The sequence below is a fragment of the Acomys minous genome (genome assembly GCF_964271855.1).
Source record: "Acomys minous genome assembly, chromosome: 12".
Classification (NCBI taxonomy): Eukaryota; Metazoa; Chordata; class Mammalia; order Rodentia; family Muridae; genus Acomys; species Acomys minous.
In genome coordinates, this window is record NC_140493.1 from 61,029,274 (window position 1) to 61,053,446 (window position 24,173).

General features: G+C 42.7%; 1 protein-coding gene across 1 annotated transcript in view; it reads left to right on the forward strand.

Annotated features, from left to right (window-relative positions):
- Positions 1–3,365: 3,365 nt before the first annotated feature.
- The window catches only part of RNF19A (ring finger protein 19A, RBR E3 ubiquitin protein ligase), a 40,262-nt gene continuing 19,454 nt past the window's right edge, over positions 3,366–24,173 (forward strand). Inside the window, exons 1-2 of the mRNA XM_084803065.1 lie at positions 3,366–4,370; positions 22,058–22,807. Coding sequence (XP_084659191.1) covers positions 22,185–22,807 — 623 coding nt within the window. The 5' untranslated portion in view covers positions 3,366–4,370; positions 22,058–22,184. The remainder of the gene's footprint in view (positions 4,371–22,057; positions 22,808–24,173) is intronic.

A 24,173-nucleotide genomic window follows, 5' to 3' on the forward strand; every position in this document is an offset into this window, starting at 1 on the left:
TCTGTGTAGCCTGGGCTGTTCTGGACTCACTATGTAGACCAGGCTGGCCTTGAACTCACAGAGATCTGCCTGCCTCTGCCTCCCAGAGTGCTGTGATTACAGGCGTGTGCCACTGAGCCCAGTCCCTAGAGTGATTTTCTTTCTTTTTTTGTTTTTGCTGGAGACAGGGCTCTCTCTGTAGACCAAGCTAGCCCTTAAACTCACCAAGATCTACCTTGGCCTCCAGAGTAATGGGATTAAAAGTGAATGCTTCCAGGCTTGGCTAGAGTGATTTTCTGTGTGCCATTTCTCTGTGAAGTGAAGTCTCTGGCTTGAGGGCAGAGGTAGATGGCAGTGTCTCTCCCGGTGTCCAGTGTTCACAGCTCAACGTCTTTGCCTCCTTCGCCTTTCTCTTGTGTCAGGCATCAAAATTGAGTGAGAAAGACTTAAAAATAAAAATGAAGTGCTGTATGTGGAAAATTAGAGATAATCACGGGGTTGCTGTGTAACCAGACGGGCTTTATGTCACGGTGAGGACCAGTGAAGACTCGAAAGGAGTCAGGCAGAGGAGAGGGGGAGCGGGTATTATAGGCAGAGTGACATCTACAGAGTTAGGTGACGACACCTACAAAGAAAATGAGGGTAGGAAAGAGTCAGAAGAGAAGAGAGAAAGGAGGAAGGATTTGTGGTAATAATTGCCAGGTGTGGTGTCGCACTCTTTAACCCCAGCACTTGGGAGGCAGAGGCAGGAGGAGTTCAAGGCCAGCCTGGTCTACAGCAAGTTCAGGGCAGTCAAGGCTACTTCAGAGAAACCCTGTCGAAAGAAAGAAAGAAAGAAAGAAAGAGTTAGCTGAGGAAAATTTCACCTAGATTGTGATTTTAGTGAGGGGCTTGGGATGGGTGTGTAGCAGAAGGTGCTGGAGTGTGTGCCGCACTACAAGGACATCTGGAGTCAACAGCCTAGCTGCTCTGTCTCAACTCTGTTACTACCTGCTACGTAACTGATCAAATGGCTTAATCCCTTGAGCCTCAGACTCTCATTTATTAATTAGTTGTTAACATTGACACCTATCTTTGGGGCCTTGTGATAATTAACTGGCTTAATGCTAATAAAACAGAGCAGGGGCTGTCATGTAGGACGTACCCAATAAGGAACAGCTGTTATTTAATCCCACTGGTGTGTGTGTGTGTGTGTGTGTGTGTGTGTGTGTGTGTGTCATTCCCCACTTTTATTGCATTCCACGCAGGCCTTACCAACTATGCCCCAAGACAAATATGCTAACCATCCATTTCTGCTCCCACAGTCTTAACCTGCTCAGAACTAGGACTTCTTTATTGGACCTCTTGGATGGCCTCTCAGGCTCCCTCCTTCCAGTGCTGGTCTGCCAGAGCCTGGTGCACAGTAGCTGGAGTGAGAAGTTGCAGATGCGAATGAAGCAAATGCTGGTTACTTTTCTAAAACCTCTTGATACACAGCAGTCACTTAGCACTCCTCTTACCACAGCCTTACAGTGGTCTGGCCCCACCTCCCCGACCCCCCTGTCAGAACCCCCTTCCTCCCCCCTCTGGGCTCCAGCCTCTGTCTGTCTGTCTGTCTTGAGCGGGACATGTGTTTCTGGCCAGGATCTTGCACCTTTTGGTCATCCAGCATCCTCAAATATCAGAAGAACTGACCTTAGTTTGAGAGAACAAAATAAACTATCGGGCTTGATGCTTTTTATTCGGTTTCTTTGTGTTAGCTGTTTTCCCGTGGCTGGTATGACAAAACACCACGACCAAGGCAATTTATAAAGCAAAGTGTTGTTTTGTTCTTCTAGCTTCTCCTGAGGATTTAATCAATTGGGCTTATGGTTTTGGAGGATCAGGGTCCACGGTGGCAGAACAAAGGCTGAGAGCTCACATCTGGATTGCCAACCACCAGGTAGAGAGAGAGAACCCACTGAAACGGAGGGAGGGAGGCCTTTGAACGCCTCTCAATTTAGTAGACACCAAAATGCTACTGAACCAATGCTGAATAAATTACAATGGGAAAAGAGAGAGAGAGTAGCAAAAAATACACCTGGAGCCAAGCAGCTTCTGTGCATTAATCTGGGGAGCAATGGTGAGGCTAGGACAGTGGTGTTCATGCTACTACCTAGAGTTTAAAAAATACTGTACGGCTACCCAGAACCACTTTCACTAGGGTGCAGCCTAAGCATCTGACGTTTCCCAGGTTCCCTTTGGGGGAGGGCAGCCAAACTTGAAGCCATTGTCCTAAAGGCAGAGAGAGTGCTTGCAGCAGCACAGAGAACAGAGGTTTTCAGAGAGCACAGTAAACAGGACTTAATGAAAGTGACTGAAGGTAGAGTGTCTGAGAGGAATCCTAGACTTCTGCTTGGGCCTGGCTGAATGACAGAAGTAAGGTTTTTGTTTTTGTTTTTGTTTTTTTTTTTAAGATTTATTTATTACTATGTATACAGTGCTCTGCTTGCATGTACTCCTGCAAGCCAGAAGAGGGCGCCATATCACATTACAGATGGTTGCGAGCCACTATGTGGTTGCTGGGAATTGAGCAGGCGGTGCTCTTAACCACTGAGCCATCTCTCCAGCCCCCAGAAGTAAGTTTTTATTGGCTTTATTTTAGACAAATCCCTGTCCTATCTCAGACAGACTTGAGCTGTCGGCTTGTCTTAGGGTTTCGGGAGGAAAGGGTTTCTTTATCACTGTTGATCATTGAAAGAAATTAGGACAAGGATCTCAGACAGAGCTGGCAGTGGGAGCTGATGCAGAGGAATGCTGCTTACTGGCTTACTTCTCATAGCTCAGCCTGCTTCCTTATAGAACCAGGACCACCAGCCCAGCGATGGAACTATCCTCAATGGGCTGCGTCCTACCCCAACACTCACTAAGAGGATGCCCCACAGGCTTGTCTACAGCCCTCTCTTATGCAGGCATTTTTCTTAATTGAGGGTCCCTCCCCCCCACAAGTGACTTTGCCTTGTCTCAAACTGAAGTAAACCTATCCAGCACAAGGTGCCTCCATGGATTCGAGAGGAGATGCCCTTCAGTTTAGCGCTCTTAGTCAATGCATATGGGTCTAGTGAGGAATAGGAGAGTACAAAACCACTGTTATTCTGCACAATTCTTTACTCAGCCACTTAAAGTGACTTGTAGATTAACTCAGAGCACTTGCAGTCTTTGGGTAGCATTTAAAGGTGTACACATAATGGGTCTCAACTTCCAGTAAATGAAAAATCACATCCATAATTACTCCCTTTAAGATGCGTGATCCAAGACACTCAGCCCTAAACTGCCTAACTGGGAAATTTTTCCTGGGTTACCAAAGATGGCAAGTGGGTTTTGAAAAGATACGGCTCCTTGGTTAGTTTCTAATTTAAGTTACACACAGAAACAAGGATCGAAAGAGTGATATATTTAGATTAAGTAACAGATGGTGGCTGGACATTTTAGCATCCATCGCATCCATTTCTAGGCATTCTAAGGGAATTATCTAAATCATCGAGAGAAATAAACTGGGACAGGGTGGGATCGGGACAGGAAAGGGGTCTGTTTATTAAACTAAGAACCTATCCCAAGTCTCGAGTAGGTGAAAGATTCAAAGGGGGTCCGACTGAATTAAAAGATGGAGGAGAATAGAACACACACCCTGGGTTAAAGAAGCTATGAATATATCAGATTGATAAGGGCTGAGACATTTCTTTGGGGACGGAGAGTAGCAGAAAGCCGCCTCCACGCCTCGGCTCTGCCCTCCGGAGGGCAGCCAACCAAGCAGGTGTACAGTGAGACACAAAGGGGTGAAAACAGACTGCGAAAAGCGCAGTCAGGGTCCTCCAGCCCAGGACGCGCTGCACCTGGGGCGCGGCCCACCCGCGTCCCCCACTTGTCACTTGAGGGAGACGCTGTCCGGGTTACCTAAAGGGCGTCGCCCGCCCACGGACCGGCGCGTTCCCAGGGAGCCGCAGCCGCAGGGAGGGACGGAGGGAGGCAGGGCCCGCGGCGGGAGCGCGCCGCGCGAGGCGACCGTGCGTGCGCGAGCCCACGAACCCCCGCGTTCCGGGAGGCAAGCGCGGAGGGGGGGGCGGGGCGTGACGCCAAGACGCAAGGGCGCGCGCTGGGCGGGGCCGCGCCGGGTGGGGCAGGAGGGGGCGGGGCCTGCGGGCGAGGGCGGGGGGAGAATGGCAGTTGCAGTGCTGGTTCCCGGCTGCGACGGTCCGGCTGGAGTCACTGAGGGGAGCTAGGGAAAGCGGCCGCCCGCGACCCTTCCTTCCACCCGCCGCTCTCGCCCTAGCTGGGAAGGCTCCGCGGCGGGGCTGAGGGGCCGTCCTCCGTTCTGCCTTCCGTGGGATGGGCCTGCTCGCCCTCCGCCGCCGCCGCCGCCCTGAGGAGCTGAGGTACGCCGGGCGCCGGGCGCCTCCCCTACGGAGGGGGGATCCGAGGTGCCGCTCAGGCCTCTCACTGGGGCGGGGAGACCGGCGCTGCTGCGCCCAGGGAACGGGCCGGCGGGTCCCGGCGACCGGACCGTGTTGTCCGCGGCGCTGCCCCGAGCGTTCCGGGGCCGCCGAGCGGGCGAGACCGGAGGGCGGCCGCCGCGGGGAGGCGGCGGGGGGCGGAGCGCATTCCTGACGGGTGAAATCGGCTCTAACGGGACGCTTTCCGGCGGCCTCGGCACACAGTCGGCGCCCCGGACTTCGCCCCCGAAGCTTGCCGCCTGGGGCCCCGGAGGGCGGGCGGGGAGGTGACCGCCTCCTTCGCGAGCGGAGGTCGCGCGCGCACAGGCACACGCGTGCGCGCACACGCAGACACAGGCGCACACACACACACGCACACACGCACACACACGCACACACACAGGCACACGCACACGAGGTCGCACACACGCACCCGCGCGGAAAGCCTCGGGGTGAAGCCTGTGAACGGGGGTCTTCCGGGACTCCACCTCCTGGGTGTTTCCCAGCTCTCACCCCGAGAGTGAGGCCACTACTTTCAGTTGCCAGTTTTCCCTTCGATCTGGGATTCCACTCAGCCTTTGCTCGCTCTCTTTCTCTTTTTCCATTTCCATTAATGGGAAGAAGTGGTTTTAGGGTTCATTAGTCCTGAGACATGGGCGGCAGCAAATAAAAGAGGGCAGAGGATGGATGGTGAAAGCTATATGGGGGGAAAAAAGGCTTAATTTTTCCCGTTGGCCTCCCTGGAGGTAGAAATACATGACTGATGTTTTAGTTTGTAAGGTTTACTGTTGAGAACGTCGCGGAGTGTTTGTAGTGTTAGAAAGGGCGGCCTTTAAGTGCCGCTGCAATTTTCAAACGTAGGGGTTGGCTAGAAAGATTAGCGTAAAATGATTGCAAGCGAAAGGCAGAAAAGCAGACCTTTCCTTCATTGGAAATATTTTGATCTTTCCTCATTCTATGTGTGTACGCGCGCGCGTGCGCGCGTCTGTGTCGGTGCCTGAGCCTGGTTGTCTTTGTTTCTTATTTTAACCTGGATTCCTTGACCCTTTTAATTGTTTGTAGTGTGACGATAAACTTGTCCTTTTTTTCCCCCCCCCTTTCCGGTTTTGCTGTTAACCAGTCTCAGTGCACACCCTATTGCTTCTGTTTGTAATACAAGTCTTTGCATATTTGCCTGCTTAAGCTCTTTAACACGGAACTATCTGTATTGAATTAAAATGTAAATATTTAGAAAATGGCGATGATGACCTTATTTTCAGATGTTCTTGGTACATTCAGTTTCATGGGAAAGGATTTAGTATTAAGTCTTGAGACTTACTAAATTATGTAAAACAAAAGCCCCCTTTTTAAAATGCTCTTTAAAAAATAGTGTTTACAGTGTAAGCTTACATTTCTTGTGACCGTGGAAAAAAATTTAATGCCATTGCAAGGTGTTTATGAGAAAGAATGTATATGGCAGCTAACCTCAGTGTATTTTTTTATTGTCAGGGTTCTGATTTGAGAACCCCAGTAAGTTTAATTTTTTTTTTAATTGCTGGTTTGTTTTAGAAGTTGAAACAGCCTGTTCCTTACTAAAACAGCTGCTTGAAATGTCTCCTCTTGGAGATGCCTCAGTTGAACCTTAGCATTAATATAAAGAATTGTTCATTGTACTGTTGCCTAGCAAATGTTAGAATTTAATTTTGAATATTTGTGGCAATTTGTTAAATTTTTGGTGCTTATTAAAATCTGGCCATATGAGAGTACCATGTTATTTTCTACTGAAGTGGTTTTGTTTTGTTTTGTTTTTGTGGGGTGGAGTTTTGAGACAGGGTTTCTCTGTGTAATAGCCCTGGCTGTCCTGGGACTCTCTTTGTAGACCATGCTGGCCTTGAACTCACAGAGATCCGCTTGCCTCTGCCTCTCTGAGTGCTTGGGATTAAAGGTGTGGGCCACCTCACCCAGCTTACTGAAGTGTTTTTAAAGATACTTCAGCACCTGGTAGAAAGTAAATGGACTTGACTTGCCATGTTATAACACGGTGGACAGAGTAATGTTTTTGTACTTGTGGGTATAATGTACTCAGGATTTCTGTTTGTTTGTTTGTTTGTTTGTTTTTTGAGACAGGGTTTTCACTATATAGCCTGGTTGGCCTGGAATTTGTATGTATACCAGGCTAGCCTTGAACTTACTTAGTTCTTGCCTCTGATTGTATTAAAGGCCTGTGTTCCTTGCCCAGCGAGAAGTTACCATCGTTCTTTAATTTGTGTGTGTGTGTGTGTGTGTGTGTGTGTGTGTGTGTGTGTGTGTTCCTGAAGATAGGTCCTTGCACATGCTAGGTAAGTATCTTAGTGCCCTAGCCCCTCCTCCCCTTTTTGGGGGGGCGGGTTTCAGAGACAGGGTTTCTCTGTAGCCTTGGCTGTCCTGGACTCGCTTTGTAAACCAGGCTGGCCTAGCTCCCCTTCTTTGAGGCAAGGTTTTTATTTTTATTTCCTGTGTTTTGAAAGGGTCTTGTGTATTTGGATGGTAAGTCTTGTTTAGCATTCAGCCAGGCCTTACCACCTAACACATACATACTCTCTAATCATCTGCCTTCATCTCCGTATTAATATCTGTTTGAAATTTAGCTACTCTGGAGGCTGAGGTGGGAACATTGTTAGATGCTAACCTGAGCAGTTCAGCTGGGCCCATGGCAAACAACAGCAGTAACAGTGGGAACCCCAGTCATCCTGTCATCCTCCTCATCTGGAGGGCACTGATGACTGAGAAATGTAGTTTCCTGAGGTTTCTGAGAAGACAAAATATTTGTGGTAACTTGTAAACATCTCTAGTCAAGTGCTTGGCACATAGTAAGCTGGTGATAAGTTTGGGTACTTTTATGTCAGAGTTGCTCATTTCTACCTTCTATACTCAGGAAGCAGAAAGGGTTAGAGAATTGCTGCTTGTCTTCAGACGCCACTGCAGGTGACAGCTGTCAAATGCAGGCCAGTTCTTACTGACTGAGCTTATGCTCTTTTATTGATTTTTATAGTTGAGGTTTATCTAAAAAATAAAAAGTAAAAAAAACTTGGGCATCTTGGGCTAACAGCCAAAGTAAAGTTGAATTTCTAGATTAATGTTTGATCGCATATTACATTTCATTGTCCAGCTGGTTCTTCAGAATACAGTAGTGGCCCGTTTGAAAAGACCCATGCCAAATAGGAGTGCGCTGGCTAAAAGACAAGCTTGGCTCCCAGTTAGCAGATATTAATTAGATTAGTTATGGAGAATAACGTAATTTTCCATACCTAGGCAGTTTACCCCTCCAACTAGGAATCATTTTTCTTTCTTGTTAACTGACAGAAGATGCATAATGCTGAAACAGCTTCTCGAGTAAGCACGCCTATGCAGCTAAAGCGTGAAGGGCAGTACTCCTCACCTACCACATCTGTACTTAACATGGTGACAGACTTCAACCAAAAAAGGCATTGAAGAAATTTAGGTGTTTAATACTTGGATACTTCATTGCTTCTCTTATATTTTTGGTGTGCAATAGCCTTTAACAGCTGAGCCATCTCTCCAGCTCTTCATTGCGTCTCTATAATTGTCACATGCCAGTGATACTTGGTATATGAGAGTGAAAAGCAAACACACAGTGAGTCTTTAAAATAGATATTACTATATTGCTTTCATTGTTATTTGTAATATCTGAAGGATTATTTTGTTGTGTTTTGATGTATGTATGTGTTTTGCCTGCATGTAAGTCAGTATAGGACGTGGGGCAGTTTCTGTGGAGCCCAGCAGAGTGTATCAGATTTCCTTGGAACTGGAGTTACAGTGGTTGTTAGCCCTGTTGATTTGTTTTAGAAGTTGTATTTGGAAAGGTTTTGCTATGTGAAAGTCTCAAAAGAAGAGAATTGTTTTAGCTTAAAAGATAAATTTAGCGGCCTTTAATCCCAGCACTCAGGAGGCAGAGGCAGGTGGATCTCTGAGTTTGAGGCCGGCCTGGTCTACAAAGCAAGTCTAGGACAGCCAACGCTAAACCCTGTCTCAAAAAAGAAAAAAAACAAACAAAAAAGGAAAAGAAAAAGATAAATTTATACATTGAATTTTGAAGCATAGTTTGGTCCAGAAATTACCTTTCTTTAGTTTAAGCCCAAAAGAAACTTTAGAACTGTATCTTTACTCCACAAAGTTGAAGTTGTCTCTTAAAAATATGTACCCTAATATTTTTATTCCACCCCCTCTAGTGACCCCTAAGAGTGAAATAGCTCTTATTATACATGAATAGCTAGCACGTTGTCACTTGAACTTCTCAAATTGAATCACGAGGAGCAAACTAGTTAGACAGAGAGGGCCAGGAAGCCAGGCAGGTTATTAGGAAACTGCTAACATTGGCAGGAGGTGGACTTAGGTAGATCTCTGTGAGTTCTGGGCCACCCTGGTTTATATTTGATAATTTCTAAATCAAGTCTTGTCATTTGTCCCTCAAAGGTTGCGGTTATTATATTACCATTTTTATGCATGACCACACATGAAAATGTGTAGTAGGTAATGTAGGCTCTGCGGTGGCAGGTTATTCTCTTGGTTCATGCTGAAGATCTTCGCACTTAGAATAAACTGGGTACAGTGTACAGTGAAATAATTTTATATCGAATAAGTATTTGTTAAGTAAATAACATACCTACACTGTGAGATCATGCCCTCATGCACTTCTCTCTCTGTTCTCTTCTGTCCCTCCTGTTTCTCTCCTCTCTCATCACACAGAGCCTAGGCTGGGTGAATTCCTCATCCTTCTCTTCAGTGCTGGGAGTATAAGCTATGGTTATGTGGTGCTGGGGATCAAAGTATGGGCCTTGTGCGTGCCAGGAAAATGTGCTACCGACTGAGCTACATTCCTACCCAAGACAGCTATTTTAATAGAAACACAGTATGAGGCACAGTTGTAATTTAAGATTACTGGCCCACACCTGTAATCCCAGCATACTGGGAGGCAGAGGCAGGGAGATCTCTGTGAGTTCCAGGACAGCCTGGTCTACAAAGTGAGTTCAGGACAGCCAGGGCTACACGAGAAATGCTGTCTTGACAAAACCAGCCACGGGGTTGGAGGGGTGGAGGGGGTCGGGGGGGGGGGGACGGGGAGTGAAAGAAAGTAGAAGAAATAAAGTGAAACTGTTTTTTGTAATACATTTTGGTTAGCCCAATACACCCAAAATGTCATTTCAGCATTTATAAGATCATAAATTAGTCATTAATTATTATTAATTATTAAACAATCAGTGATTAATAGGTGAGTTTACATTCTTTCGTTTTCACAGTAGAGTATAGCTCTAAGAATATTTTGTATGGAATGTTCCTTCCTGCAGAGACTCTTTGTCTTTTTTATTATCATCTTGATAGTTATTTTTTTATTTTTTACTTTTTGTTGTTTTTACCTTTCCAAGTCACATACAGAATTGGCACTTGCTATTGCAGGACTGCTGAGTTGGTTGAAAGGTACCTGGCTTCTGCTCGGCGCCCCATTCCTTCTCTGTCCCTGCCTGTAGGATGCGGGAGAGTGCTGCCTTTATGGCGCTGGATTGGGATGAGTTAATTAGGCTGTGAAACCCTGGCTTCTCAGACAAGACTCTGCAGAAAAGCTCTTCTGTCAGTGGTGCCTTGTCCAACAGAAGACATCCCAATGATGGAGTGTCCTATTACCACCTCTACACCCTCCTCACCCCATGGTGTGAAATCAGTTACAGTGATGTCCAGGCTGCTGCAAAATCCTGGGATAGATGCCCTTATAAGGGGGAAAGCAGGGAATACAGAAGACATGGAAGAAGAGGAGGCCGTGTGGCCACAGGGACTGAGCTTGGAGTGATGCAGAGTAGATTCTTCCCTAGAGCTGCACAGGGGAGCGCAGCCCTGCCCCTAATCTCAGAACTAAGACAGTCAGTTCCTCTTGCGTTAAGCACTGGTAGTTTGTGGTGATTTGACAGCACCCCAGGAAACTAATACATAATCAAAAATCCTCAGTAAGCCAGAGCTCTGTGCTTACCTGCCGTTCTGTCTCGAGTCACGATTATCATGTACTAGGCAGTTACATGCTAAGCCTTTCTTAGAACTGCCAGGGGAAGTGTGTCAATGCCGTCCAGCCCCAACAAGTTAAGAAATAGATTGTGTACTGTTGCTTTTGCTCACCGTCTTTCCTCCTTTCCCCAGCTGGTTCCCTTTTTCCCGTCACTTTTAAGGTGTAGTTGATATTTGGGGGAGGAGGTGAGTAAACTTGCTGGGAAGGGTAAGCTTCAAAAGGCAAACACAAAACAAAAACAACAACAACAACAAAACAAGTAAGAATAACTAGCAAGACGACAATAAAAAAGACAAAGAGTCTCTGCAGGAAGGAATTCGCCATACAAAATATTCTTAGAGCTACACTGCCACCTGTCTCTCTCCTGTACTGAGTCCTTCTCATTTCTACTGTACCTTTATGTTGAAATCCCACAGGACTAGTTTCCTACCTTTCTAGATTTACTCCTTTGGTGATTTTATCCGTGCTCATGATTTTACACATCATCCCTATAGAAACGCCCACCACCTCCAGCTCTAGAAGATAGGTTTCCTCCTAAATAGATTTTGTGAAATGGCTCCAGGCTTTTAACTATCCACCTATCTTAGGAGACCCTCTCTGCTTTTTTTTTTTTTTAAAGATTTATTTATTTATTATTATGTATACAGTGCTCTACCTACCTGCATGTACACCTTCAGGACAGAAGAGGGTGTCAGATCACCATGTGGTTGCTGGGAATTGAAGTCAGGACCTTTGGAATAGCAGTCAGTGCTCTTAGCCTCTGAGCCAGCTCTCCAGCCCTGACCCTCTCTGCTTCTTAGTGGCTGGGCTGCTTCTCAAATTCTTCCTTAGGTTAGTGCCTCTTAGAAGTTAAGTACCTACTGCCTTCCTATCAATATATTGTTTGCTCGTTACAAAAAAAAAATCTTCCCAATGGAATGAATACTACCTTCTTATATAGCAGCTTACTGTTTTCTAATTGATTGGGTAATGAATATTATTTATAATGAATATGATTAAAAACCACAGAGCACCATTCTGCTCTACTACTTTCTAGTAAAGAACTGGCCTTGAACAGGTAAATGTGGCAGGTGAGTGTGAAGCTGTTTAAGGTATCTATTTCTTTCGGGAGGCTTTAGTATTTGGGAATCGTTTGTTCTGAACTTCCAGTTTCTCTTTCTGGAAATCGTAGAAAGTATCTTAGGGGGGTAGAAGGCACGTATATGGCCTTGGAAAATTGTGCTTCTCAAATTTGGAGTGGGTTTTTGAAAATGGATACTTGTCTATGTTAATGATTTATCCCTTTCCCCCATATTTAAGTAGTGTAAAGGTATTTGTTCCATTTTTAATAATAGGTCACTAGAGTTAGGTTTGTCTGGCTTAGCTATATGAATGTAAGAAGACTGAAAACTATATTTACTTTCAAGAGATTTAAGTGACTGGCTGTACTGGTTAGAAAAGCCATTTCAGGCTGCAGAGGTGGCTCAGGGGTCAGGGTAATAGTGCTTGCTGCTCATCCAAAGGACCTAGCATCAAATAGTTCACAACTATGTAGTTCCAGCTCTGGGGACTCAGCATCCTTTTAGGGACTCTGAGTGCATTCACATACCTGTGGCATACATGCATACACACATACTGGGTGGAAACTATAGCAGATAGAAGGTGGCAAAGAAAAGGTTGATAAAATTGAAGATAGAATAATAAAAGATTGCCCAGTTAATGATGGGGGGGTGAGATACACAAAACAAGCATAGCTATTGGCCATTTGGACAAACTTAAATTGTCAAACATATAATTACAATTCCATAAGGAGAGGGAGGAGAGACAATAGACTTAAAAACATTAAAGTACGTTCCTTAATCTGTTTGAATTAACTTAAATTCCAAGAAGTTCACTGAATCTCAAACAGGATTGATCCAAAGAAAACAGACTTTAGACACATCTTAGAGTTGGATTTGGAGTCATGGAAACATCTCCGGTTACATATAAGGTTGCTCTTAGAGAAAGAGAGAGAAGACCTACCTGGAATGAGGGCAGCACGTTTATTTTGGGTTCACCGTTCAAGAATGTAGTTCTTGAACTATACATGCACACGCATGCATGTGAAGGCCAGCCAGCTGCCTTACTCCTTGACATGATGAACTTTATTCTTGATCTGTGAACCCAAAATAAACCCTTTCATAAGTTGCTTTTGTGGTTGGGTATTTTATCTCAGCAACAAGAAAAGAAACCAATACAGTGCTTAATACCATGTATATAAATTAATGCAACCAAAAGAAAAAAAGTTCATATTGCCTATAGAGGAATTAATGAAAACAGCTTACTGCTGTGAGAGCTGCACATTAAGAAACACAAAAGAAAGGTTTGAGCCTGTGGGAGCATGATACGAGATCCACATGAAGAAATGAGCCCCAGGAATTCAAGGCCAGCCTGGTCTACAAAGTGAGTCCAGGATAGCCAAGGCTACACAGAAAAAACAAAATTACCCTTTTTTTTTTTTTAAAGTGGTGTGTAGTGCACATGAATGTGAAGATCAAAGAACAGCTTGCAGAATTGAACTCAGGTCATCAGACTTGATGGCAAGCACGTTTTGAGCCTCTCCTTGACCCCTCTGAAAATTTTGTAAACATGAAAAGTAGTACAACAATTTATAAAGGAGCTTGATAAATGTGACAATCAAAATCTTAATTCCTATATTTTAAAACATCTAAATTGAAAATCACATATTTGGATAAGGTAAATATTGAATGTTTTCAATCAGAAGGGAATAATTTTCAGTGTAAAAATGGGCAAAAAAGTGAACAGATAAAAGTAGGGATATTTGTAAACACATTTTAAAGTTATTTAGTAATCAAAAAATTGAAATTACTGGTTTTTTTTCTACTCAAAAAGAACTGTTGCTATAATAAAAGATGGTGGCAAAAATTGAGAGAAATAAGCACCAGGAACAAAACATGTTAGTCACTTCAGGTGCTTATTTACAAGTCCATGTCCATGTCTTTCCCCTGAGACAGGGTTTCTCTGTGCAGCAGTGGCTGTCCTGGACTCGCCTTAAAGGCGTGCACCACCATGTCACTTAAAAGATCTTAGGAGATTCACACACTAAGACATGGCTTTATCAGTGTGCAGTTCGCAGATTCCATAGTTAGTGTTAGAGTAAATGGGTAGCTATTTAGAAGTAAAAGTTTGATCTTTTGCTTACATGAAAATTTCTGAATGAGTCAAAAATTTAGGAAAAGATAAACTTTAGAAGTAGCAGAAGACTATAGAATTTTATTTATTTGAAGTTTATATTTTTCAAGTGCTTGAGAAGCAGAACCAAGCAGCTCTGAGTTTGATGCCAGCCTGGTCTACAAAGCAAGTCTAGGCCAGCCCCGGTCTACACAGTGAGACCCCACCCCCTACCCCCCAAAAAAGACTCATTAAATTACATTTGTTTAATTATTGTGTGGTGGGTGGTTGCTTGTGCCATGGCCATAGTGGAGGGTCTCTCCTTCTACTGTGTGTGCTCCAGGGATTGAGCTGCAGTTGTCCACCTTGGTGCCAAGTGCCTGACTCACTTAGCTATCACCAGTCTGTGAATTTTAAAAGAAATGGATAAGCCTTTTCTAAGTATACGGGGGTCATAAAGACAAGAGGTGAATTGTAAGATTTCTTCTTGAAAATTGCTGTACAGGGCTAGAGAGATAGCTCAGCATTTAAGAGCACTAGCTGCTTTCTAGAAGTCCTGAGTTCAGTTCCCAGCAACTACATGTAGCTCACAACCATCTGTAATAGTATCTGATGTGCATGAAGAGAGTGTACACATATACACACACATACATACATATATATATACACATACATATATATGTGTGTGTATGTATATATATGCTCATATACTGAAATCTAAAAAAAGAAAATTGCTGTACAGTTGAATATAAATTTAAAAAGATATCTGACACTAATAGGTTTCAATATTGTAAGGGAAAGCCCTCCACCAGGAATTTTCTCTTGAAGTATTATTTTAGTCTCTAAACTTTTTGTCTGGGTGTATACTTGGAGGGGGCAGGAGATGAGCTCACCAGCATACTATGCTTTTTTAAACTTTGATTTCTAGGGAATGAACTCACTAACAGCCGTCTCCCTGGCCCTGGTCTGCAGACATTTTTACCTAGCCTTCCTCATTTCTAAAGTTACCTCTAATGAATTATAAGTCATTTAGGTTAGACGATTAGGAGAGGTTTACCAGCAGGGTACTTTTAATCTGTAATTCTGGAAATCTTATAGTGTCAGTACTTAACATACTTAACATATTGTATTCGATGGCACCTGCGTGGTAAAAAGATTGTTTTTATAATTTAAAAATGTACAGGTAGAAAGACTGGTATAATAAGGACACAGCAGCAGTAGCAAACCCAAAGCACTTATTTATTGAACAAATACTATTTTTCTATAAGCCACCCTTTGTGTAAAGTACTAGTGAGACATAACATCTTATATTTCACTGAGTTACTATGTTAGGTTTCATTAGATACTTTTATCAGAGGTTGATTTCGCATTATCCTTGTCACTTTGTTTGGAGGAATTGATGTCCGTATTTATAATGGAGATCACAGACTCCTCCTAGAGTATTTTGTCACTAGAAATGGCTGAGGTCTTGACTCCCAAGTTCTCTTCTGATGCTGAGGTGTTTTTTGTTTGCCACCCCCACCACACCCTCCAGGTCCCACTTTCAAAATTGTGTGTGGGATGTGGTGGCGCCTGTCTTTAATCCCAGCACCCAGGAGGCAAAGGCTGGTAGATCTCTGTGAGTTCAAGGTCAGCCTGGTCTACATACTGATCCCAGGACAGTTATTTCTACTTTATGTACATGAATGTTTTTCTATACCACATGTGCACCACACCTATATGTGTGCCTCTGAAGGGTGGAGGTCAGAAGACAGAACCCTTGAAACTGGAGTTATGAGCTATTATATGGGTGCTGGTGCTGAAGACGGGTCCTCTGCAAGAGCAGCAAGTACTGTTAACTGCTGAGCCATTGCTCCAGTCCTCAGAACAATTCGCCCTTCTCTGTCCTGCTTTGTGCTCCAGGGGGTTGGCTTCTGAGACTTACCTCAGTTGTCCTCTTCTTGGTTTTTAGTTAAGTTTAGCCAAATTTGAGGCCATAGTAGGATATTGGATATTGGATCCAGAGGAGAAAAAGGTGGGCATTTATTCCTTTGAGTGCTGTTGGTTATCACCTTCCTTTGTGCTTCTGCCTAAGGGATGGTAGTAGCTTTGTCTTTATTGAATTTTCATATTTAACCCTACCCTTGACTCCTAAGTGCACCCTTTAGTTACCTCTTTGAGAATGCCTTTTCCCCTTAAGATTTGACTTCTTTATTTTTATGTGTTTGGGTGTTTTGTGCCTGGTGCCTGCAGAGGTCCTGGAAACGAGCTGCATGGATAGCTAGCTGTGAACAGCCATGCGGATGATGGGAATAGCACCTGGGCTCTCTGCACGGAGCCAGGGTTTTTAACTGCTGAGCCATTTCTCCAGCACCAGCTTTTGCTTTTACTAGGACTGTGACTGAAACAACTTTTCTTAAATCTGTGTAGATTGAGCCTTCTGGCTGTAGGATACTTGGTTTATAAATTGAGTATTTAAGATCTAGAATGCATTTTTATTTAAATAAGTATTGTAAATGTTGGTTAGGTATTCCAGCTGATCTGTTCAACTTTTGTAATGTTTACAAAGTGTAAGAAAACAACTGGTTAAGTTATATGCGTTCACGTTGTGTCAAAACAAACCTAGTCAGGGGGCTAGAGAGATGGCTCAGGAGTTAAGAATCAGTCACTGCTTTTCCAGTTCCCAGCTTGGGGATGGGGGGGCGGGACACACCTTCTTTTTAGCCTCATACATGTGGGTGGCACGCATGCGCACACACACACACGTAAATCTTAAAAGTGATCAGTACTTTTACTAGGACATGTGGCTTTTATACATGGCACAGACACCTTTGTTTGGGGCCGTTTCATTTCTTTTTCCTCCTCCTCCTCTTATTGTTTTGAAATGGGGACTGTAGCCCTGGCTGCCACTGGATCTCACTGTGTAGACGAGGCTGACGTTGAGCTCCTTGTGGTCCGTCTAGCTCAGCCTCAGTTCACCAGCTCTGTGGGCTCATTCCGTTTCTCAGTTCCACACATTGCACAAGAGACAGATGACAGAATGAAGGGAGGGAGTGTAAGCACTGGCTGGAGGTTAGAAAGGCAGCCTGGCCTGCTTCTCTTGGTTGAAGCGCAGTAAAGGCGCAGGAGGCACCAGGGTTCCTGTGCTACCGGAACAGCTAAAGCTCTAGCCAGTTTCTTTTTAAAGGCAGTAAAGTATATACAGCAGTTTATAAAGTATATACAGTTTATTGTTTAGAATTGTGCTAAGTGGAAAAAGAAGAGCCACATCTCACTATTTTGTTAACAGATGATGGAGTTCCTTGTTAACACTGTTTGAGAAGTGACACTTGTGATTTTAGACACTTAACTGAAAGCACATAGTTTGGGGTCTACTTTTATTTCACTGTATCTCAGGAACCAAGCTCTTCTAGTATCTTTAATTACTGATTCATACTTTCATTCTTAGGGAAAGGATCTAAGTAGATAAGGATTTTAATATCATGGAGGTTGCACACATTAGGGTTTTCCAGAGAAACAGATTTTACCGATACACAGAAGGTTTTGTTTGTTTGTTTTAAGGAGGAATTGGCTCATGTAGTTATGAAGACAGAAACATAGACCATGAAACATAGACCATGAGGAAAAAAAACGGGTATAGTTCCAGTCGAACTGCAAATGACCAGGAACCAGGGGAAGCAGTGCGGTAGTCCTGGGCTGAGGTCAGAAGGCTTGGTAACCAGGAACTCTGCTGTGCACGGGTGGGAGAGAGAGACAGCCTAGCGCAAGCAGAGGGCAAGCTCACCACCGGCTCTCTTTCTCTCTCCTGCTGCTCACACATTACTAAGTTAATCGTTTGTTCGCAGTCTGCTGACTTAGATCCTGCTCTAGCATATAACAGCCAAGTTCTTTGTGCCTTCGCTACTCTTCTTCATGTTGTCAATATTTTGTAGCTTAACTAACCTGGAATCTTTCTGTGCTGTTTACCATTGTTCTTATTCTAGAATGGTTCCGTATTTGCTGTACAGTGCAAACACCTTCCGGGAGGGGAGATGGAGAGAGATGTGAATAATAAAGATATCAGGTGTCACAGAAAGAGGTGTGCTAAGGAGGGTATCGTGGTAATGCGGGCCACTCAGTGAAGGGAGCTCGCTTAAGCAACCCACACAGCAAAGACGGTTGCTTACTTTTCTAAACTGTGGGGGCGGAGCCTGTGCATTTAGAGGGAGTCGCGGTTAGTAGTCGTTAGGGAAGGTACTAGATAGGGTGTAAGGCTGTAATTTAAGAAGCTAATTCTGTTATCCCACTCTACTTTGGGGCTGCTACATTTTAGGAAGTTTGTAGTTTAGGGAAGTTACCAGATAGGGAAGGCATTGGTCCCCTGTACAAGGGCAGCATCCATGACCTAATGTATGTACATGTGTGCCCATGCATGCACACAGAGGTTGGAGAGGACACTCACATTCTTTATTGCACACTGCCTCACTTCCTTGAGCTAGACGTCTGCAGCTGAACCTGGAGCTTACCGTTTTTTAGCTGGGGGGAGGCCCGCAAGTCCCAGTGGTCCTGTCTCTACTCCCTCGCCCCAGTTTTGGGATTGTAGGTCAAGTAGCCACCCCTAGCTTTCTATATAGAGATCTAAAATCGGGTCCACATAATTGTGTAGCAAGTGCGCTTATTCAATAACCTAGCCCCACACCTAGGATGTTGTTGTTGTTGTTTTGTTTAGTTTGGTTTTTGAAGCAGGGTCTCACTATGTAGCTCTGGCTGTCCGGTAACTCACTCCGTAGACCAGGCTCACTCTGCTTCCTGAGTTCTAGGACTAAAAGCACGGCGTACTGCCTAGCAATACCTAGGATCTTATATAGTGTAGTCTGTAATCCAGTGGACCTTATGTTAGTCTTTTAAAGCCATGATTGAAGTCATTGGAATGTGTGTGTGTGTGTGTGTGTGTGTGTGTGTGTGTGTGTGTGTGTGTGAAGTTTTATATATGTATGTATATATCTGTATACACACATGCATGCCTAGGAGATCTGATAATGAAACCATAAGTCTGATAATTTCTGAATAACTTTTTCCATCTGTAAAAGGAGAATAATGAAACTGTTTATGGCTAAAATTTGTGAATTGCTAAGCATTCAGGAGAGAAAAACTGTGCTGCTTGTGTTCTTCTGGGGTGGAGGATGAAACACTGACTACATCTTCTGAGTTTGCTGTTACATAGGTCTCTACTTAATCTTGTTCATCTGTGGCTTGCAAGATTTTTTTTAAATGAATTCTGTATTAGGCTATCATTGGCTAAATTTTCTCAAAGATGCTTTTCTATGTTTTGTGAAAATTGAGATATTTTAATACAAACAGGCAAATTTTATGACTAAAGGGTTATAATTACGATTGGCATGTAGATAATATGTTTCTTTAGATCACTAAAGTCCCTATGGGAAGTATGTGTATCTTGTTAATATTGACAGCCTTAGTGGTCAGCACAGGGAGGGCAAGGCTTCAACAGAGAGACCCTACTGGGGTCCTTGCAACCCAGGCATTTCAGTCACAGGTTTTAGATAATTCCCTTGGATCATTTCTGCAAAGGGTAGGCATTAAATTGTGTGGATTTTAAAAAATAAGTCTTGGGACTGGAGAGTTAGCTCAGCAATTAAGAGTACTTACTATTCTTTTACAAGATTTGAATTCCCAGCACCCATGTGAGGAGGCACATAATAACTGCCTGTAACTTGGGCTCCAGAGAATCTGATGGCCTCTTCTGGCCACAGTGGCCTCCTGCATACACATGCATATACACAGTTATACAAACATACACCTAATTAAAAAAAAAAAGCAACATATGGTAGCATGTATGTGTGAGCTTGAGGCCAGCCTGGTCTACAGAGTGAGTTCCAGGACAGGTGGGGCTACACGAGTACCCCAAAACAAAACAGAACAAACACAACCCCCCCAAAACTAAATAAGTAAATAAATACAATTTTAGGAAAATAAAAGTAAGTGTTACTTCCTTCATAACATGATAAGCAACAGAGAACATGGTTTCAGTTGGGACGGGGCCAGAAGGCAACCTATAGGAGTTTGTTTTTCAGTGAGGATGTTTAACAGAGTGCCTTTAGTGTTAGTGGTTGTTAAGTGGACTGTGCAGCCATTGGTGGGGGAACATTTTACATTTAAAAGAGAAAGTAAAGACCAAAGATTGTATTCCACTATTTTGCAATTGTCATTTCTCAGCATTCTGCTTGTCTTTCCATAGCTTACATTTAAATGATAGTTTATTCGTTTAAGTACCAGTTGAATACTTTTTTCTAGTTTCTCCCTTTTACCAACTATACAGCAATAGATAGCTATATTCTTACTTGATTTATATGTAGGGCCCCTGGGTTTAACAGTATTTCTGTTTAATCAATAATGCTAAACTGGCTTACCCTGCATTGTGCTTTATTCTTCTAGCAAGACTTATGAGGTCCATTAGTATCAACCCTTTACAAGTTTTATTGTTATCTAATATGACCTCACATGGCATCTGATGTTTGAATTTTTATTTCTTTGGTTGTGACTGTTGTTGAATTATTTCCTGTCTTCCTAATTTTTTGTAATTCTCAAAATTACCTGCTTGAGTCTTTGTGTAGCTTTCGGGCTTTACGCTGTTTTCTTACTGGTACTGTTGTACAGCAAGGAAGCTTATTCTTTACCAAACAAGGCTCCTGGCTTATCGCATGTGTGGTCTTGTTTAGGACTAAAAATGCTGGGAATCCGTATCCAGCTTGGTAGATGTTGTTGAACAGTTCCCAAAGCAGTTTGCCCTCTTGCTTTCTCATCACTAATATGAAAGAATGTTCACTCTCCAATCCCTGCCAACACCTGACTGCCAGTCTCTAGTTCTAGCCACCTAGGCGTGGGCTCTCTGTGTAGCTGTAACTATGACTAATGCTGTTGCACATTTAACTAGCTCTTGTAAAGTGCTTCTGGTGCTCTCTGCTCACTTTTCTCTGGGGCTGTCTACTTTCATGTACTTGTAAGTGCTCTTTACCTGTTCTGGACACTGTTCTTTTATTGGGTATTTGTGTCGTGGCACATGTCTTCTCCTATACCTTGTCTGTTGCCTTTATTTTTACTATTTAGCCGTCCTTTATTTTATGGTTAGCATTTGTAATACTCTACTTAAGAAGTCTTCTGGGGGCCTGGAGAGATGGCTCAGAGGTTAAGAGCACTTGGTGGTCTTCCAAAGGTCCTGAGTTCAATTCCCAGCAACCACATGGTGGCTCACAACCATCTATAATGAGATCTAGTGCCCTCTTCTAGCAGGCAGGCACACTGTATACATAATAAATAAATAAATCATTAAAAAAAGAAGTCTTTTTGTTAAAATACTCTCCTTTTCCTTCTAAAAGCTTCACATTTAAATTTGTGAATTTGCTGTACTTGATTTTTAAAAATTATTTTATTATTGTTGCTTGTGTGTTTCCATGTTCATGTGACATGGTGAATGCATGAATTCAGAGGAGCTTTCAGGAGGCAGTTCCCTCATTCCACCATGTGTGTTCCAAGACTAGAACTCAGGTCGTCAGGCTTGTGTGGCAAATGCTTTTATGTAGTCAAATTATTGATCCCTTCTCACATAATTTTAAAAAATAATTTATTTTCAGTGCCTGCATGTAAGTCTATGTAAAGGTGTCAGATTTTGGAGTTACAGATAGTTGTGAGCTGCCATGTGGGTGCTCTTAACCACGGAGACATCTCTCCAGCCCCCTCAAATAAAAAAAAAAATTCTGGTGCTCAGTATTGTCACTTTTATTAAAAATCAAATATAATATGTAAGATTTTTAAAAGACTGTTCTGTTCCTTGGTCTGTCACTATCCTAATAACATATCACATTATCATAATTCAGAAATTTATAGTAAGTGATTACTTCTGGAATGTAAGAGACCCTCTATCCAGAATGTTTTTCTTCAAGATTATCATATAAGTTATTCTTAGCTTTTTGTGTTTTCACATACATTTTATTCCCAATTAAAAACAAATTAAAATCAGTGAGGAATCATTTAAGTCAGTGATAGCCATCAAGATTTATCTAAGACTTTCATAATGATTACTTCAGCTCAAGTGTAGAAAAATCTTTTTTGTTGTTGTTGTTTGTTTTATTTTGTTTTGAGACAGGGTTTCTCTTTGTAGCCTTGGCTGACCTAGACTCACTTGCAGACCAGGCTGGTCTCAAACTCACAGAGATCCTCCTGCCTCTGCCTCCCTGAGTACTGAGATTACAGGAGTGTGCCACCGTGCCTAGCTAGAAAATCTTTTATTAGGATTGAGGAATGTCTTCATTGCTATTTCAGGATTCATTGTGTATTTTCCTGTGGACTAATGACTTTAATTTTTAAGCTAGTGGTTATAGAAAATTGTTGCTAAAAATTTCATAGAGAACCTGTAAGATTATAAAAACATATACATATAAAATACAGTTAAATTTTTTGTTCTGTTTCATTTTAGGACATCTGTGGCAACAGTTTTGAGCTTTTTCAAGATTCTCTGAAGGAGCCATAGAATTTCTTTTAACATCATGGCTTAGTCTGAATACAAGAACAAGTGTTAATTTTAAGTATAATGAGGGCTGTGTATGAACACCGACCCTGACTCAATTCTGATGAACATTTTAGACATGAGTTTACATCGGCAAATGGGTTCAGATAGAGATCTTCAGTCTTCTGCTTCATCTGTGAGCTTGCCTTCTGTCAAAAAGGCACCCAAGAAGAGAAGGATCTCAATAGGCTCCCTCTTTCGGAGGAAAAAGGACAACAAACGCAAATCAAGGGAGCTCAATGGTGGGGTGGATGGAATTGCAAGTATTGAAAGTATTCATTCTGAAATGTGTACTGATAAGAACTCCATTTTCTCTACGAATACCTCTTCTGACAATGGATTGACTTCTATCAGCAAACAGATTGGAGACTTTATAGAATGTCCTTTGTGCCTTTTGAGGCATTCTAAAGACAGATTTCCTGATATAATGACATGTCACCATAGATCTTGTGTGGATTGCTTACGACAATACCTAAGGATAGAAATCTCTGAAAGCAGAGTTAACATCAGTTGTCCAGAATGTACTGAACGGTTTAATCCCCACGACATTCGCTTGATACTGAGTGACGATGTCTTAATGGAAAAATATGAAGAATTTATGCTTCGTCGGTGGCTTGTTGCAGATCCTGACTGTAGATGGTGTCCGGCTCCAGACTGTGGGTAAGAACATATCATTTGGCTTTTCTTAATTTGTTTTTCTCTGAAACAAATAAGAATTTTCTTGTCTAAAGAACAGTCTTAACATATCAATTAATTTATTCACTCAACAAAAATTTTGGAGGTATATACCATATTAAGTATTAAAAGTCAGAAATCTTAAGTTGTTTTAATTGTCTCTTAAATTTTCACTTGCATGTTATGAAGACAACTACTAGTAAAATGGTAGGGAACAGGGTTAAGTCATAAGCAAATTCAGATTTCTCCACCCATGAGCAGTTTTTATTTGGGGATAACAGAATGCTCAGTGTTAGGGTTATTTGTTGTAATAAACAAATGACCCCTTGAAAGGCATTTTATCCACAGATTGATGTGTTAATGTTCATATGGGAATATCTTCAGGTCTTAAGATTTGCCACACACAGGAGTTAAATTATTCATTTACCTCATGGTCTAAGTAACAAATGTCATTTTCTCAATTTTGCCTATGTATTTGATTATTATGTACAGCAGCCTGCATGCCATACATTTATTACCTTCAGTTGTTAGAACTAAGGAAAACGCGTTATATGCCCTTTAAGTAAGTTATATGCCCATTATAGAAAAGCTGTGGTGACTAGCTAGCTCTGTTGATAAAATGACTGGATTGCAAACAGTGGGGATCTGAGTCTGGGTCCCCAGAATCCATTTAAAAAGCTATACCTGCAGCTGTGCAGAGGCGGACATACCTGAGTCTTAGTGCTGGGGGGGTGGGGGGGAGAAGCAGAGACAGTGGTTCCTGAAGCTCATTGGCCAGCCAGTCTAGATACATTAAGTGGGGAGTTCTTGAAGGAAGACAGCTAGATCAGCCTCTGACTCCAAATGCATGTGCTTCCAAATTGTATATGTACATACCCTACACACACCACATGCAAACACATACAAGACTATTAGAAAGAATAGTAAAATCTACGAATAATAAAATGCAACACACCATTAGTACCTCATACCTTATATAAATAGAGTTTATGAAAACCCTAAATTTGATTATAGGTCCAGGGAGAGCCAGGGTGTGAATTTGTTAAATTATAGCTTCATAATTCATTGCCTGAATCAAACTAGTATTTTTAAAAACTTGTTGAGTAAATTTTCAGATTTTTTTTAAATTTAACTTTTAATTTAAGTACATTGGTGTGAGGGTGTCAGATCTTGGAGTTACAAACAGTTGTGAGCTGCCATGTGGGTGCTGGGAATTGAACCCAGGTCCTTTGGAAGAGCAGGCAGTGCTCTTAACCACTGAGCCATGTCTCCAGCCCCAAATCTTCAGATTTTTATCCAGTTTGTAGTCTCCAATTTTAAATGAAAAAGGTTAAGTATTTTCTGTGTAGGC